Source organism: Cololabis saira, chromosome 7 (assembly GCF_033807715.1).
Source record: "Cololabis saira isolate AMF1-May2022 chromosome 7, fColSai1.1, whole genome shotgun sequence".
Classification (NCBI taxonomy): domain Eukaryota; kingdom Metazoa; phylum Chordata; class Actinopteri; order Beloniformes; family Belonidae; genus Cololabis; species Cololabis saira.
Window position 1 is genome coordinate 31,882,446 of NC_084593.1, and position 16,426 is coordinate 31,898,871.

Genomic DNA, 16,426 nt, shown 5'->3' on the forward strand with positions numbered 1-16,426 from the left:
TTGAAGAGCAGCAGGTAGGAAATGAAGACGGGGATTTCAAAATACTGTATTTACTGAAAATGAGGACAGCAGATCTCTGCTGCGATCTCCGTACGGAGAAGAGCTGGAGAGAAGTGAGGTGAAATTAAACAGAATGTGGAGGAGTCAATAACCATGGAGACTGAGTTGACAGAATTAAGTTTGCCATTGCCGTCAAAAGAAAACATTTCCCTCCAAATGAGATTTAGTGTGCATAATCCTGGTTTATTTTTAAAGTATTGGATTAAGCGGCCGAGCCCTTGTTAGCTGGATGTTGAAATGCATCCTCAAACAAAGGGAGTTAAATCCACTTTCTGTGAGGTGAAGAGACAGATGAAGACAGGGAAAGAAAGGGGGAAGGAATGAAGAGCTGTTCGACTTCTAAAAGAAGCACATCCAATTTGTAAGGTTGACATTCTCAGTGTACATATTTCAGTGCTCCCCCACCAGAAAATAAAACATACTGTACAATCTGGAGCGTGATTTAAATCTATTGAGACCAATATAGAGCATTGTCAATGTGCCGTGGAAATGTATCTGCCAACCATGCTCTGTCGTACAGTCTATTTGTTTTACAGGCTGGTTTAGGATGCCATAAGGAAGACAAATGGCAAAATTATCCATGACTGACAAATATTAACAAATCAAATTTGGAAAATAGATTTATGCTAGCATCAGAGCAGCCAAAATAAACAGGGTACACAATGTTGCTGAGATTTAACATTTATCCCTTTAATAAAGATGGAACTGGGAAGAAAGGAAACGTTCCTCTGCTCAGCTTGCAATTAAAATGCACATCTGAGGACCCCTTTCCATTAATTTTAAGGTTTAAAACTTCAGGTAGCACTGAAGTTAAGTCAAAAGTTGTTGCGAAATGTCCTTTATAATAATATATTTTGTGTGAATAAAAAATCAATAAAGAAATTGTAAAAAAAAAAAAAAGTTGCTTAGGCTCAGCTGACGCAACAAAACATGTGAGAAGCATCCAAGATCAGAAAACCTGCTGATGACCATTGATGTACAGTATAAAGCCCATTGATGTATATGAAGGATGTTCATTTTCACTAAAAATAACAAAAGAATATACAAACTCTAATTCGCAAATTGAATGGCCCTTGAAAGAGGTCAGAGTATCAGAACTCTACGCAAAATAACTAGTAACAGAAGCCAAACTAACTCAAACAATTGACCAACCAACGTGAAACAAGGGGGAATTTGAATAGTGGCTCTGCAGCCCACAAAACACAAAAAAGGGCTTGAACAACCTGGGAGAAATTAACAGAAACTAAAAAAATTTAAAGACAATTGTTCAACTCATCTAATATAATGTCAATTAAATGTGCAGTGTAGATGAACTCAAAACAAATTTGGTTCTTTAATGCAGCTGTTTGACTGGGTGGATCATAAGGGGATCATCCACCAAGCCAAACAGCGTTAGTACGTTAGTGTGACCATGGACATGGCAATTAAACTGCAGCTGTGAAAGTTCACTGTCAGTTGGACATATTATTCATAAGATGTAATATTTTAGTGTTTTTCAAACTGTTTATGAACTAACTAGAAGCTATTATATTTATAAGAGCCGTGAGCTTTCATGTTCAGAAAAGAAAGGTACGGGTGAGAAGCACTGCACACACTTGCTTTATATATGAGCACTTGATTTTAGTGAAATTCATTGAATATGTCCTCAACATCAGTTAGATGCCCATCTGGTGTGTACATTGAAAAGAAAATGGCCTTTATACACAGGGTTGGATCTGTAAACGAGAAACAAATAGCCGGGGTAGCGTGTCCCACAAAATATAAGAAACATCGCTCCACCCAATCACTGACAGAAGGATTCATACAGGAAGTGGGGGAGGGATAGGCAGGGTTCATGTGTTCAGGTGTGTTTTCTTGGGGAGCAATGGATGGAAGGACAGGGAGCATTTCATGTTTGAAAATCTCTTACCCTACCTTTAACTGCCTTTAATATGCCTATTAAGTTAACTTACTACCTGTCAACTTGTCAGGTTTCTGTTGTGAACAAACTACAATACGACACTGTGGCAGTTCACTGCCATGTAGATTCAGAGATCTGTATACTTAAAACGGAGCAGGAAATTAAACTAAATGCTGCTTACAATGTCCATCCATCCATGCATCTTCTTCCGCTTATCCGTTCCCGGGTCGCGGGGGCAGCAGCCTCAGCAGAGATGCCCAGACTTCCTTCGTCCCCAGAGACTTCCTCCAGCTCTTCCGAGGAGAGTCAGAGGCGTTGCCCGGCCAGCCGAGAGACATAGTCTCTCCAGCGTGTCCTGGGTCTTCCCCGGGGTCTCCTCCCGGTGGGACATGCCTGGAACACCTCCCTAGGGAGGCGTCCAGGAGGCATCCGATACAGATGCCCAAGCCACCTCAGCTGACTCCTCTCAATGTGACGGAGCAGCGGCTCAACTCCGAGCTCCTCCCGGGTGACCGAACTCCTCACCCTATCTCTAAGGGAGCGTCCAGCCACCCTGCGGAAGAAACTCATCTCGCCCGCTTGTATCCGCGATCTTGTCCTTTCGGTCACTACCCAAAGTTTATGACTTAGGTGAGGGTGGGTGCGTAGATTGACTGGTAAATGGAGAGCTTCGCCTTTCGACTCAGCTCCTTCTTCACCACGACGGTCCGGTACATTGACCACATAACTGCGGACGCTGCACTGATCTGTCTGTCAATCTCACGCTCCATCGTTCCCTCACTTGGGATCAAGACCCCAAGATACTTGAACTCCTCCACCTGAGGCAGGACTTCTCCACCCACCCGGACAAGGCACACCACCTTTCCCGATGGAGAATCATGGCCTCGGTTTTGGAGGTGCTGATTCTCATCCCTGCCGCGCCGCACTCGGCCTCAAACCGCCCCAGCACATGCTGAAGGTCCCGGTCCGATGAATCCAACAGGACAACATCATCCGCAAAAAGCAGGGATTAAATCCTGAGGTTCCCAAACCGGATCCCCTCCGGCCCCTGGCTACGCCTAGAAATCCTGTCCATAAAAATTATGAACAGGACCGGTGACAAAGGGCAGCCCTGCTGGAGTCCAAGATGCACCGGGAACAAGTCTGATCTACTGCCGGCAATGCGAACCAGACTCCTGCTCCGATCATACAGAGACCGGACAGCCCTTAATAGAGGGCCCCGGACTCCATACTCACTGAGCGCCCACCACAGAATGGCACGAGGGACACGGTCAAATGCCTTCTCCAGTTCCACAAAGCACATGTGGACTGGTTGGGCAAATTCCCATGAACCCTCGAGCACCCTGCGGAGAGTATAGAGCTGGTCCAGTGTTCCACGACCGGGACGAAAACCACATTGTTCCTCCTGAATCCAAGGTTCAACTATCGGCCGTATTCTCCTCTCCATACCCTGGCGTAGACTTTCCCGGGGAGGCTGAGAAGTGTGATCCCCGTATAGTTGGAACACACTCTCTGGTCCCCCTTTTTCAAAAGAGGGACCACCACCCCGGTTTTCCACTCCAGCGGTACTGTCTTCTTCCTCCATGCAATGTTGCAGAGGCGTGTCAACCAAGACAACCCTACAACATCCAGAGACTTGAGGTATTCAGGGCGGATCTCATCCACCCCCGGTGCCCTGCCACTGAGGAGCTTATGAACCACCTCAGTGACCTCGGCTTGGGTGATGGATGAGCACGTCCCCGAGTCCCCACTTTCTGCTTCCTCAATGGAAGGCATGTCAGTCGGGTTGAGGAGATCCTTGAAGAATTTCTTCCACCGTCTGACGATGTCCCCAGTCGAGGTCAACAGCTCCCCACCTGCACCGTAAATGGTGCCGGCAGAGTACTGCTTCCCCCTTCTGAGGCGCCAAACGGTCCACCAGAATTTGAGCGTTGAAGTCCCCCAGTAGAACAATGGAGTCTCCAGTTGGAGCACTATCAAGTACTCCTCCCAGGGACACCAAGAAGGCCGGGTACTCCGCACTGCTGTTCGGCCCGTAGGTACAAACAACAGTGAGAGACCTTTTCCCGACCCAAAGGCGCCGGTCTTGTTCACCGGGGTAAACTCCAACACATGGCAACTGAGCTGAGGGGCTATGAACAAGCCCACACCAGCTCCCCGCCTCTCACCCTGGGCAACTCCAGAGTAGTGGAGGGTCCAGCCCCTTTCAAGGAGCTGGGTTCCAGAACCCAAGCTATGTGTGGAGGTGAGCCCGCCTATCTCTAGCTGGTATCTCTCAACCTCACGCACAAGCGTGCTTACAATGTTCAGAATGCAAATGTTCAGATATGTTTAGATTATTTTCAGTCCCTAATGCTAATTTTAGAAACATACTAACCAGAAAGGACAGTTTAAACTAAAGAAAATGTCTCAAGCTCTGGAAATATTTTGTTATAAACCAAATTTAAGTTCATGAACCAGAAAAGTGAGAGACACAAGTGTTTATGATATCCTGGTTATACATACAACTTTCATGGCCCTAATTAATAAACACGCACCGGTAAGAAGATTCAGAGTTAGTGGTAGAGATAACCCATGGTTTAATGAGTCAATCTCATTTTCTATTAGAGAAAGAGATAAGGCATGGGCCAAGGCTAAAAGAAGTAATGTTGCTGGTGACTGGGTACAGTATAGGGCATTAAGAAATAAATGCACTAAGTTGATAAAAAATGCAAAAAGTGAGTATTATCTTAACTTGATAAATGAAAATCTTAATGATCCCAGAAACTTTTGGAAATTAATTAAATCTTCATCAGGGTCTATGACAAACTCTACTCTTCCTGATCTTTTGAAGGTAAATCAGAGCGAAATTAAGGGTAAAGAAAATATAGCAGAAGCATTTAATAAGCATTTTATCAATGCAGGCTCAGTCATTCTCTCAAATCTCTCAAATCTCCCTGCAGATGTGAAAGACAGTGTAGCCACCTGTCCTGGAAATAGTTTTGAATTTCTCCCCATTTCTCCCACTCAGGTTTACAAAGCTCTATCTAGTCTGGACTGTAAAACGTCTGCCGGTCCAATTTATTAAAATATTACTCTAGCAGCTATAACACCAGATCATCAGAGAAAATTCTCCTCAAGGTCCCAAGCACTCGAACAGAGTTGGGTAAATCAGCCTTTTCCTTTTATGCACCGCAAGCTTGGAATGAGCTACAACACAAACTCAACCTTAAATATTTACCCTCTCTTAACATGTTCAAACACATGTTAAAATCAGTTTTTACAGAACAGTGTCATTGTTTTTAATCAAGTGTCATTCTTGTCATGAATTCTTTTTAGCTTTCTGATCCTTGTATGTTTTATGTTTGTTTTTTGTTTTGATATTTTTTATTTTTTTTGTAAAGTTACTTGTCCTTGCATGTATTTTCTTTTATATGAAACTGAATTTCTTTTTTTGCTGCTATCTCTACCAGGACTCCCTGGCAGAAGAGATACTGTAACTCAATGGGACTTTCCTGAATAGATAAAGGATAAATAAAAAATGAAGTAGTTGTGGAGACGTTCCACTTAGAACCACACATATCAACTTTATACAGTTCTAAAGGAAATGCTGAAGACTAATGAGAGTTATTGAACAAATAAAATCCCCAAATATTTTGGGATCATGAATGTTATTACAAAATATTTTTGCAATCCACTCTTTCTCTTGAGATAGTTTAGTCTGAACAAACAGTAGCAGGCTGCCCAACTAGCAGACCAACACTTCCATCAACTACTCTTTTTCTATAACCTGAGCCAAAATGTTGAGAAAATCTTCAGAGAGCTTTCACGAAGCTCTGATCATTTTTTGAAAAAAATCCAGTGTGGTTTCACTTGGAGGAGAAAAGCTTAAAACAATGTAGTTTATTTGCTTCAGTCAGAGCAGGGAGCATGAAAAAACATTGACTTACAAATCAAACACACAGCTACTCTGTGCTGATCTGCTCTGTTTTGTTATGTTTTGTTATGTTTTGCTCCATCCATGAAATGTGTCATTCTGGGCAATTTCAGCACCACAGAGAAAATTTGAAAGCAGAGCAGACTCAGGGCTCAGCGAGGGCACATAGTGAAAGCTGAAAATTAATTTCCAAGAATCATTCAGGAGAACCCAAATCATCGTGTTCAGAGAAGAGAGACTGAGCGCAGAAGAGGATGCAATGTCTATTAAAGCATAATTTCAAGCCGCGGAAAAGGTGTCCCAAAGGTTACTTAATAGGAACAGGATGTACTAACATAAGGTGACAGCTGAGTGGGTTTTGTTGTGCTTGTAGAAGCACGAGCAGTTTGCTGAGGGTGGATACAGCTGATGCTTGAAAAACCCTGCAGTGGCATTAATCTGTAGATATAGAGCATCCATACATTTGCTGAAGCTATGCATTAAGAAGAGGGCATCTTAGGTTCATTCTTTAAAGGCTTGAACAGTAAGTGATGTGAGATCACTGCCCTTCTCATGTAAGTGCATGGGTTTAAAGTGGAAAGATGAACATCTCTGCTGTGAAGCTCCAGTCTGAAACATCTTAGAGATAGACAATTATGTTTATAGGAAGCTTGTAAAAAGCTTCAGACTAAGCTTCAGAATAAATTCAAGTCAATTCAGTTGTAAAGTGCATAATCATCAATCCATCTCAAGGCTCTTTATAAAAAAAAGCACTCAAGTTTTTTCATAAAGGCAACAGCACAGTTCAATCCAAATCATGTTCCAATTCAGTGCAATTAATTTAATTAATGCATAAGCTAATTTATTTAATTAATGTTATCAATGTCAGTTCATATCCAACGTATTCCACCTAAGTCCAATGTTCAAATGTAATTCATCAAAAATAAATAAATAAATAAATTACTCATCATCACTCACTCACTCAAAATAAATTACATTACATTGAATCTTCACTCTAGTGCTCCATTCTGAGCAAGCACAGGCTGATAGAAAAATCTCTGATTCACGGGCTAAAAGAAAAAAATTAAACAAAAAACAACCTCCAACTGAACCAGTTTTATGGGACTATTGTATAATGGAAACATGCAAACCACCGTACCCGGCTATACCGGATCGTACCAAACTGCTCAGTGGCTTTAGTTACTTAAAATACATGTAGGAAGGCCCCCTGCACACACTTGCTTTATATATGAGGACAAGATGGTTAAATTATATTCTGAATTGAACAGGAAGCCAATAGAAGGGAATCTAAGATTTGGGGAATATAATATCTCCTTGCTAAGACATATTGTATGAGCTGAATGCTGTTTAGAGTAGGAACAAGGTTTAAACAACTCCAAGGTTCCTCACAGTGGTGCTATATGTCATAATAATCTAATATAGACTCACAGTACTAAGTAAAAATTGTGTTTCTGAAGTGCTCATAAATACACTCTGAGTTGAGTTTAGTATCAGGAAATTAGCAGTTATCCAGGACTTTATGACACTGAGACATGTTTGTGGTCCAGTTAATGGTCAGGTACAGCTATGTATCATCTGTATAGCAATGCAAGTGTATGTAATATGATACTGTAATAATACCTAATGGAAGCATATATTTCAAAAGTAACAACCCAAGTACAGATCCCTGTGGAACACCACGGTTTGTGAGGAGGACTCCCCATTCACAAAAACAAACTGGAATCTGTCAAATAAAACTTACATGAACCAGGCTAGTATGGTTCTCTTAATATAAATAAGATGTAAGATGTAAGATGCGAGTGTCAAATAATTTTGTGACCAACTGTATCAAAGACAGGACTCAGATCTAAGAGTATAGACGGAGTATAGACGGAATCCACTCTCTGGGGCCACGAAGAAATTGTTGGACACTTCCACCAATCCTGTCTCCATACTATGATATAATCTGAATCGCGACAGAAAACCATCAAACAACAAACGTTTATATGTAAATGTGTTGATTAGTATTATTTACAACAGTCTTTTCAAGAACTGAAGAAAGAAAAGGCAGATCAGAAATGGGTCTATAGTCAGCTCACTCCCAAGAAAAGCCTTTTTTAGGAAGAGTTATAAATAAAGGGACTTTATAAGGCACACAGCCCATAAATTAAAATAGTGATTATGTGAACAGTCTGCGTGGTATGGTTTAGATGAAGCCATTGTTACTGACAGGTCAGATAAATGTAGCACCAGATGGTTCACGCATTTTTAGTGTTATCAGACAAAAAACCCACAATCACCTTTCGGTAGGGCTGCGCTGTATTAGAAAAAACATGCAATATACTGTACAATATCATAGTTGAAAATTGCGATGGCATAAATACCTTGCAATACATCAACTTACTTAAACTTCCATCCATCCATCCATTTTCCGCCGCTAATCCGGAACTGGGTTGCGGGGGCAGCAGTCTCAACCAAGATGCCCAGACTTCCCTCACCCCAGACACTTCCTCCAGCTCTTCCGAGGGGAGTCCGAGGCGTTCCCAGGCCAGCCGAGAGACATAGTCTCTCCAGTAGGGTTGTCACGATACCAAATTTCTGTTTCGATACCGATACCAATATGTATTTCGATACTTTTCGATACTTTTCGATACTTTTTGTAAAAAGGTGGAACACTCTCAAATGTCAATATTTTCCTTTATTTTAAAGCAGACTTTGGGAACAATAACAACAATGAATAAAATAAATAATTGGCATGGGATATTAAAATGTTCAAACCTTTAGAACAGTGTGAACAAGTAAAATAAAGCAATGCCATTCAAATTAAAGTCACCATGTTAAATAAAATACTGTAGCAGCAAAAACTCCTGCTTCTGAGTGGGTGGTGTCACCCTCTCTGAGCCAGGAGCACTGGTCTTCTGTAATTGGGGGAGGGAGGGGGTACAGTATTTTAATTAACATGGTCATTTTAATTTAAATGCCATTGCTTTATTTTACTTGTTCTCATTGTTCAAAAGGTTTGTGTTTTGAAACTATAGGCCACGTGAAACATTAAATGGGCATAACGAGAAAAATAAATTGAGGCTCATTCTATCATCTACAGGACTGTCTCAGAAAATTAGAGTATTGTGATTTTCTGTAATGCAATTACAAAAACAAAAATGTCATACATACTGGATTCATTACAAATAAACTGAAATATTGCAAGCCTTTTATTATTTTAATATTGCTGATCATGGCTTACACTTTAAGAAAACTCAAATATCCTATCTCAAAAAATTAGAATATTCTGGGAATCTTAATCTTACACTGTAAACCATAATCAGCAATATTAAAATAATAAAAGGCTTGCAATATTTCAGTTGATTTGTAATAAATCCAGAATGTATGACATTTTTGTTTTTTAAAAATTGCATTACAGAAAATAAAGAACTTCATCACAATATTCTAATTTTCTGAGACAGTCCTTTAGGATAGGATTAGATATTGTAGGCTAATGGAATGTTTTACAAAAGTGTGTTTTAATATATCATATTAATTAATATAATTCATTGCCTTAATGGTTTATAATATATATGAAACATTAAATAATATTAAAATATAAAAAATATATTAAAGTTATATTATAGTCTGTGGAATTTATTTAAATATTTTAAGATTGTAATTTTTTTTTTTTTAATATTTAAAAATTGCATTTATTAACCATGGACATGTTTTAACTCTCTGTATAGGCTACTGTAGGTTTACTACGGGCTGGGAGAGGCTCTGTACTTCTTTAATTGACATGACAGTGCAGTGAACTGGTGAACAAAGTTATCAGCTGTCGTTCTTGACTGAAGTCGTGGAACAAGTCCGCGTGGTTGTCCTTTAAATGTTTGGACAAGTTTGAAGTGTTGCCTCCTTTTGCGAGACACACTTGTAGCAGCGCTTGCACTGCGGTTTGAACCCGAAATATTTCCACCGTACTTCGGGCCCCCATTTTGTCCACAAGTACGGGCTTTTCTGCAGCTGCCATCTCCATTTATTTCAACTTTATTTCAACCAGCTCTGTCTGTCTAACACGTGACTTCTCGTTTCTCTCTTTTCCTCCGTCTAAACATGCGAGTGGGAGGGGGAGGCGGCTCTGCTTCTGCAACTACGTCACACTCGCTGAGCTCGCCGTGCTTAAAGAGACAGGCTCCAATTTACCAATTCGTTTGCATAGAAAAAATATATAAAAGTACCGTTTGTTTTTAAATGCTGGTATAGTACCGTTTTCAAAACTCTAGTACCGCGGTACTATACTGGTACCGGTATACCGTGCAACCCTACTCTCCAGCGTGTCCTGTGTCTTCCCCGGGGTCTCCTCCCGGTGGGACATGCCTGGAACACCTCCCTAGGGAGGCGTCCAGGAGGATCCGATACAGATGCCCAAGCCACCTCAGCTGACTCCTCTCAATGTGAAGGAGCAGCGGCTCGACTCCGAGCTCCTCCTGGGTGACCGAACTCCTTATCCTTTCGGTCACTACCCAAAGTCCATGACCATAGGTGAGGGTGGGAGCGTAGATTTACCGGTAAATCGAGAGCTTCGCCTTTCGACTCAGCTCCTTCTTCACCACAACGGTCCGGTACATCGACCGCATAACTGCGGACGCTGCACCGATCCGTCTGTCAATCTCACGCTCCATTGTTCCCTCACTCGTGAACAAGACCCCGAGATACTTGAACTCCTCCACCTGAGGCAGGACTTCTCCACCCACCCGGAGAAGGTACGCCACCCTTTCCCGGCTGAGAACCATGGCCTCGGTTTTGGAGGTGCTGATTCTCATCCCTGCCGTGTCGCGATCTGCCTCAAACCGCCCCAGCACATGCTGAAGGTCCCGGTCCGATGAAGCCAACAGGACAACATCATCTGCAAAAAGCAGAGATGAAATCCTGTGGTTCCCAAACCGGATCCCCTCCGGCTCCTGGCTACGCCTAGAAATCCTCTCCATAAAAATTATGAACAGGTCCGGTGACAAAGGACAGCCCTGCCTTACTTAAACTTAATTAAAGGTATTGTGACATCATTTTTAACATGCTTTTAACACTATTAAAAGTCTTGGCCAACATCCCTCAAATGTGTCTAAAAGAGTGTAACAAGAAAAACTTCACTCTAGTACTCCATTCCTGGCTTTTTATTACAGTGTTTTTTTGCGCCGTGAAAAACGGGTCCTTTTTCCCCTTTCCTGTCAATCATTGCTCCGCTCCTCCTCCAAACCTCCTCCAACCAACCGCTACACACTTCTGCCGTCTTCACACACACGCGCGCACACCGACCACAAACACCGACACACAGCCCAGACAGGGCGACTACAGCCCGGGGATGAAGTCCAACCGGGACCAGAGGACCGGGACCGCAGCTCCCCGCGAGCAATACGCTCACAGTGGCGTCGGAGAGTTATGCCGCGTTCCATTTGTCCTCGGAAGTCGGAATTTCCCAGTTCCCAGTCGGAATTTTCAACTGGAACGCCCCTCGAAGTGGGATCTCCTACTGGTAAAGTGGGAGAATCTTCACCACCCCCGAGTTCCCAGTTCCCAGTTCCGATTTCCGAGGTAAATGGAACGCGGCATTAAGCCGGGAGCGACAGGCGAAGCATGCACGGAAAAGCAGCACGGCGAAGCAGACAGTCCACAGCAAACAATCATAAAAATAAAGGCATGCAAGCAGCAGTGTCTCCTTATCTTAAGTCCAGTCAGTGGCCGCGGGTCTTCTTAGCAGTTCTCCTCCGGTGATTAGAACAGAAGAGGCTCTAAACTGCTCCGTGTTAAGCCTGATTTATGGTTCCGCGTTAAATCGACGCAGATCCTACGCCGTAGGGTTCAGCGTACGGTGCGCGTCGCCGCGTAACCCTACGCCGTAGGCTCTGCGTCGGTGTAACGCGGAACCATAAATCAGCCTTTATGGTGCGCTGGAGAGGAGAGGAGGCAGGGAGCTGGGTGGAGGGGGCGGTGATTTAGCGGGCCCTGACGTCACGGCCCGCCACCAAACCAGGTGCGCCGTTTTTGCACAGTTATGCGGAAAATCCCAGAAAGCACACAATACACTGAATGTTAAAAGTTTGTTGTTTTTTGGGTGTAATTGATGTCAAGACACCCAACAAAACACAAAAAATCAAGAAAAATGTGTTTTTCATGTCACAATACCTTTAATTACAATACTTTAGTGTTTTGACCTGGTGTCTGATTTGCAGCTCTTGTTGACCTCTGACAGCAAATAACTTCTTCAGACACAAGAAAATAGATTTATCATTCCTATTACAGCAGAAACTCTTTTTTGCACACATTTCCTCCATTTCTCTCGTTCCCTTCTTGTTGCAATGCTTACAAGACTTTTCAATTTCAATTGCATCTTGAGCAGTGAGGTTCCATGCTAGTGCATAACACCTTCAAAAATGACAGCCAACCATTTATTGCAATGTCTTCTGTGTTTTTGCAATGTTGATGTATATTGCTGATATTGCCATAATGATAGATTTGCGGTATATTGTGCAGGTCTACCTTTCAGCACATTGTAACTCAAATGATCTGAGAATAAACTCAACTTTAGCACCTTCTCTTGGCTCTGTTATCAGGCTGAAAGCCCTGGAGGGGAAACTTTAACCAATTATAGATTTTCTTAGACAAGAATTGCAGTTCCTGCAAAGAGCAGGATGTAGTGATTAGTTGAGTTTAATTTATTGCATCTGCCAGAAGACTTGGGTTCAAGTCCTGTTGTCTGCTTTCTCAAGATTTCTACAAACTTAACAGACTTGAAAGTGAGAAAGACAAAAGCATTTTTTTGTTTTGAAGGGTTTCCTGTGTGGGCCTCTGAGATTTTATCCTCTGAAAAAAAGAAGCACTCATTAATCTCTCCTGATTTCTTCTTATCATGTCCTTGACTACAGTGCTTTTGGAAAACAGCTCCTTAAGCTTTAAAATGTTCAATAAGATGCCTATGGGAAACGAGGCAGTGGCTGACTCCGAACTAAAGTGCCATCTACATTATTTTCTCATTTCATTAAACTGTGCTCTCTTAAAAAAATGAAAATAAAGAGACTGAAGTGCTGCCAAAAAACAACAGCTGTTAGAAAACAGGTCAGGGCTTAAGGCAAATAACTAACGAAACGACTCATTCATGTGCTGTGATGAATTGCTCTCCACTGACATGATATATGAGAGTGTCACGAAATGATTTTCATAATGTGAAAAAAATCATCGGCAAACAAAGTATGGTTTAACCTGTTAATAAAAGAAAATGTATAACATGAATTCATCTAATTAAAAGAATAGTTCAGCATTTTGTGGAGGTTTCTCATTATTCTTCTCTATGATACTGGAGCTTACAAGGAGACTGAAGCACTCACTTCTTGTAGAAACTGGGAGCCAGGAGGGAATTAATCAACTGAGCATAAAAACTTGAAGCATGAGCAAGCGCTAACCTATTTCCCTCAAAGGTACTACAGTTAACATATATAATGTGGCTCATCGCCAGATACACGTGACACCTTTATTTAATTCAGTTAAGTGAGAAGCAGACGGGCAGGTACAACCAGCTAGGCAGATGGGTAGTGGGATGATACATTGGTCAGGTGTAGTCCTGAGACGCCCACGTGTTTGCACCCTTAAAGTTCCAACTATTATGTGTGAATGTTTTTCTTTAAGTGCTTTGAATTCTGCTGGAGAAGTTACTGCTGACATGGTAAAATATGAAACACACACCCAGCTGCAAACTCTACCTGAAGTACTTTCCATCTGTTGTTGAGATGCTCCAGGGCACGGGCATTCTCCATGGACAAATGGACATCTGAGATTGCCAGCTGGTGGGCGAGGTCGTTGATGTGTTTCATGCCCTCCTTCACCTGGGTCAGCTCCTCTTTGAATAGCTGCAGCATCCGAAATGAGAAAGAGCACAAAGGCAGATCTCAGTGGAGAATTTAAAAAAATCTAAAAATCAAACAGAAAAGATGATAAACAAAACAAGGTGGATAGGTACACGAGCCTGTCCAAAAACATCCAATCTCTCAAAATCAATGGAAACTGGATTTTTCAAAGCTTTCTGCTCTCTTGTACAATCTATTTGGTGGCAACTGTGAATTCACATCTAAACAGAATGATATTGACAAGCAACAACATGTGTGTAAATAATGAGGAAACCCAGGGAAGGTGTGAACCAAAGAAGCGTGAGAGTGCGTGCACATCCGTTCATTTACAAGTTTATTTTAACAGGAACAAGACTGAAATGAAAAAAAAAAAGATAAAGGTCTGAATTCTGAAAGCATAAACCTTCAATGAAATCAAATGAGCATATCGTCGACCGTGTTCTGTGAGGCTGCAAAAAAGATAAAATGAATTATCTATAAAAATATGAAATACATTGAAACTGACAGTTAAATCAATGGGGTATTAAATGAAAAACCTATTGTGATATCATCTGCAACACTCACATTCGCCCCCTTCAGAGCCGGTAGCATTTAAAGCTTCTTTTTTTCTTAAACACCTACAGTGTCCCTTGCTGGCGGCCACCAACATGTTGTGTAACAACTGCAGATGTCCTTGCACATGTTAAGAGGTTCAATCAAAGGGAATAATATCCTCCAACAAGAGTGTAGATAGTTTACATTAGTCTGCTCTTGCGGTACATCATACGTGAGTAGGACAAGTGGAGGACAAAAAAACTTTTGAAAGAAGAAACACTGTTCCTTGCTGACATCAATTATACAGTACCTGCACATTTTGTTGAGTTTAATCATCCTGTTTCCTCTGAGATTTGCTGGCACTATGAATGTATCCCTCTCCCTTAGAAGAGATTTTTACTCACCTAGAGGGAACAGGTTGGAGCCAATGTGTGAATACCTACTTTTTGCATGAACACAGATTTTGCCTGAAAATTATTGCAATAATTTACTCGATATTTTAGACATTTTTTTTCATATAGGTTTGTCTTTAATGTCTTTATTTCCTCTTTTCACCCATTAAAATGTATTCCAGGTCAATCCATTTGTAATTATCAAAAGAATAAAACAACAACTAAGTCATGTTAGATGTTTTATTGTCACTTTGTTTTAAGTAATTTCAATGTTTGGGGATAACCTGTGATTCCTGTTTTTGTCCTCTGTTACTATGCTAGTGTACATCTGTATTTCACCAGACTCGTGCAACGTGCACACCAGTTCAATTCATCAGCTATGACAACTCATTTTCACAATATGGACATCATTTTGGAAAAATAATTAACCATGGATGGATGGATGGATGGATGGATGGATGGATGGATGGATGGATGGATGGATGGATGGATGATATACTAGAAATTTGGTTGGACAAAAAAGATGTGTATCTTTGAGGTTTATAATCCTCCCGGTAAAGGAGTCCAAAGTTATTTTGACGGGTTTTTGCCAACAGTGGGGACAGGAGACCCTGACATGCTGACAATTCTTTGCAAAAGGAAACAAATATTGCTTCATATGAAAGTGAAACAGATATTTTAACACAAATTCAACTCTTCCAGGCAGTTTCAAGCTGACGCTGTCTCCTGCTTGCCACCGTTTCCCCACAACACTCATTATCACTTTTAGTGGACTTGTGCTCTCACTTTAGCTGCAAGACTTCAAGATTGCTTTTTCCTAAAGTAAATAAAGAGGAATCGTTATTTAACGATCATCAGCTGTTACAACAAATAAAATCAGGTTTAAATACTGTACAAATGTTGCTGAAGTCAGATTAAGGGTTTGTGTAAACACGTTGTCTATCAGTGAGCTTTTATTCTTGACTGTTTAGATGTGAAATTCAATAAAAGGCTTCTGTTGATGGATGTGAATAAAACCCTGATAGCTCCATGGGTGCAGCTTGAGATAAGACACCAATAGGGAGAAAAAGTAACTAGCAAAAATGAAAATAATATACATTTAACACTTGTAATATGGCTTATAGTTGCAGCCTTTCTGTTTGTCAGAGACTACAGATGAGGCTAAATGACAAGCGCTCCCCTAAGAGCAAGCTGAACATGCACTGGCTGTGACAGGAGTCCAAACAGTGACATGATTATTGGGAAGGGCCCTCACTTATAATGAATAGTGCCACACAATTACATGCAGCAGCGGCACATGGGTCTCCATAATGACTAAACCAATGACCTGCCATTTGTGTAACAGCATCTTTTCGACTAAGGTTTACACCCTCCCATCTCACCACATGATTTGAAAGTGCCACGTACTTGTCACCATCTGTCACATCCCAGCTACTCCGAGGGGAATCAGGCAAGCAAAACAAACATTTTTAAGGAAAACAGCTTGGCATATTCTTGTATTCATGAGTAACACATCATTTCAGTGTTTTTGTTTCAAGACCACTGTTGTGATATTTGTTCACAGCACGCCAGAGTCACAATATGTGCTCATTCTAGAGTAGCTTGAGGCAGTTACCTCCAAGTACAAAATTAAATGATTGAATGTAATAATAACTAGAAAATTTCTGGAAATTTTGATATGGGCATGCCCTACCGCCCATTCGTCCCCTCTCGCTGCCTTGGTTTGGGGCTGTAGTGTTTGTGTTCGGGGCGGTTCTATGTCAGT

At 41.5% G+C, this 16,426-nt stretch overlaps 1 protein-coding gene across 1 annotated transcript in view; it reads right to left on the reverse strand.

Annotated features, from left to right (window-relative positions):
- drp2 (dystrophin related protein 2) overlaps positions 1-16,426 on the reverse strand; it is a 269,547-nt gene that overhangs the window by 50,504 nt on the left and 202,617 nt on the right. The window contains exon 8 of the mRNA XM_061725644.1: positions 13,592-13,738. Within this exon, the coding sequence (XP_061581628.1) occupies positions 13,592-13,738 (147 nt within the window). The remainder of the gene's footprint in view (positions 1-13,591; positions 13,739-16,426) is intronic.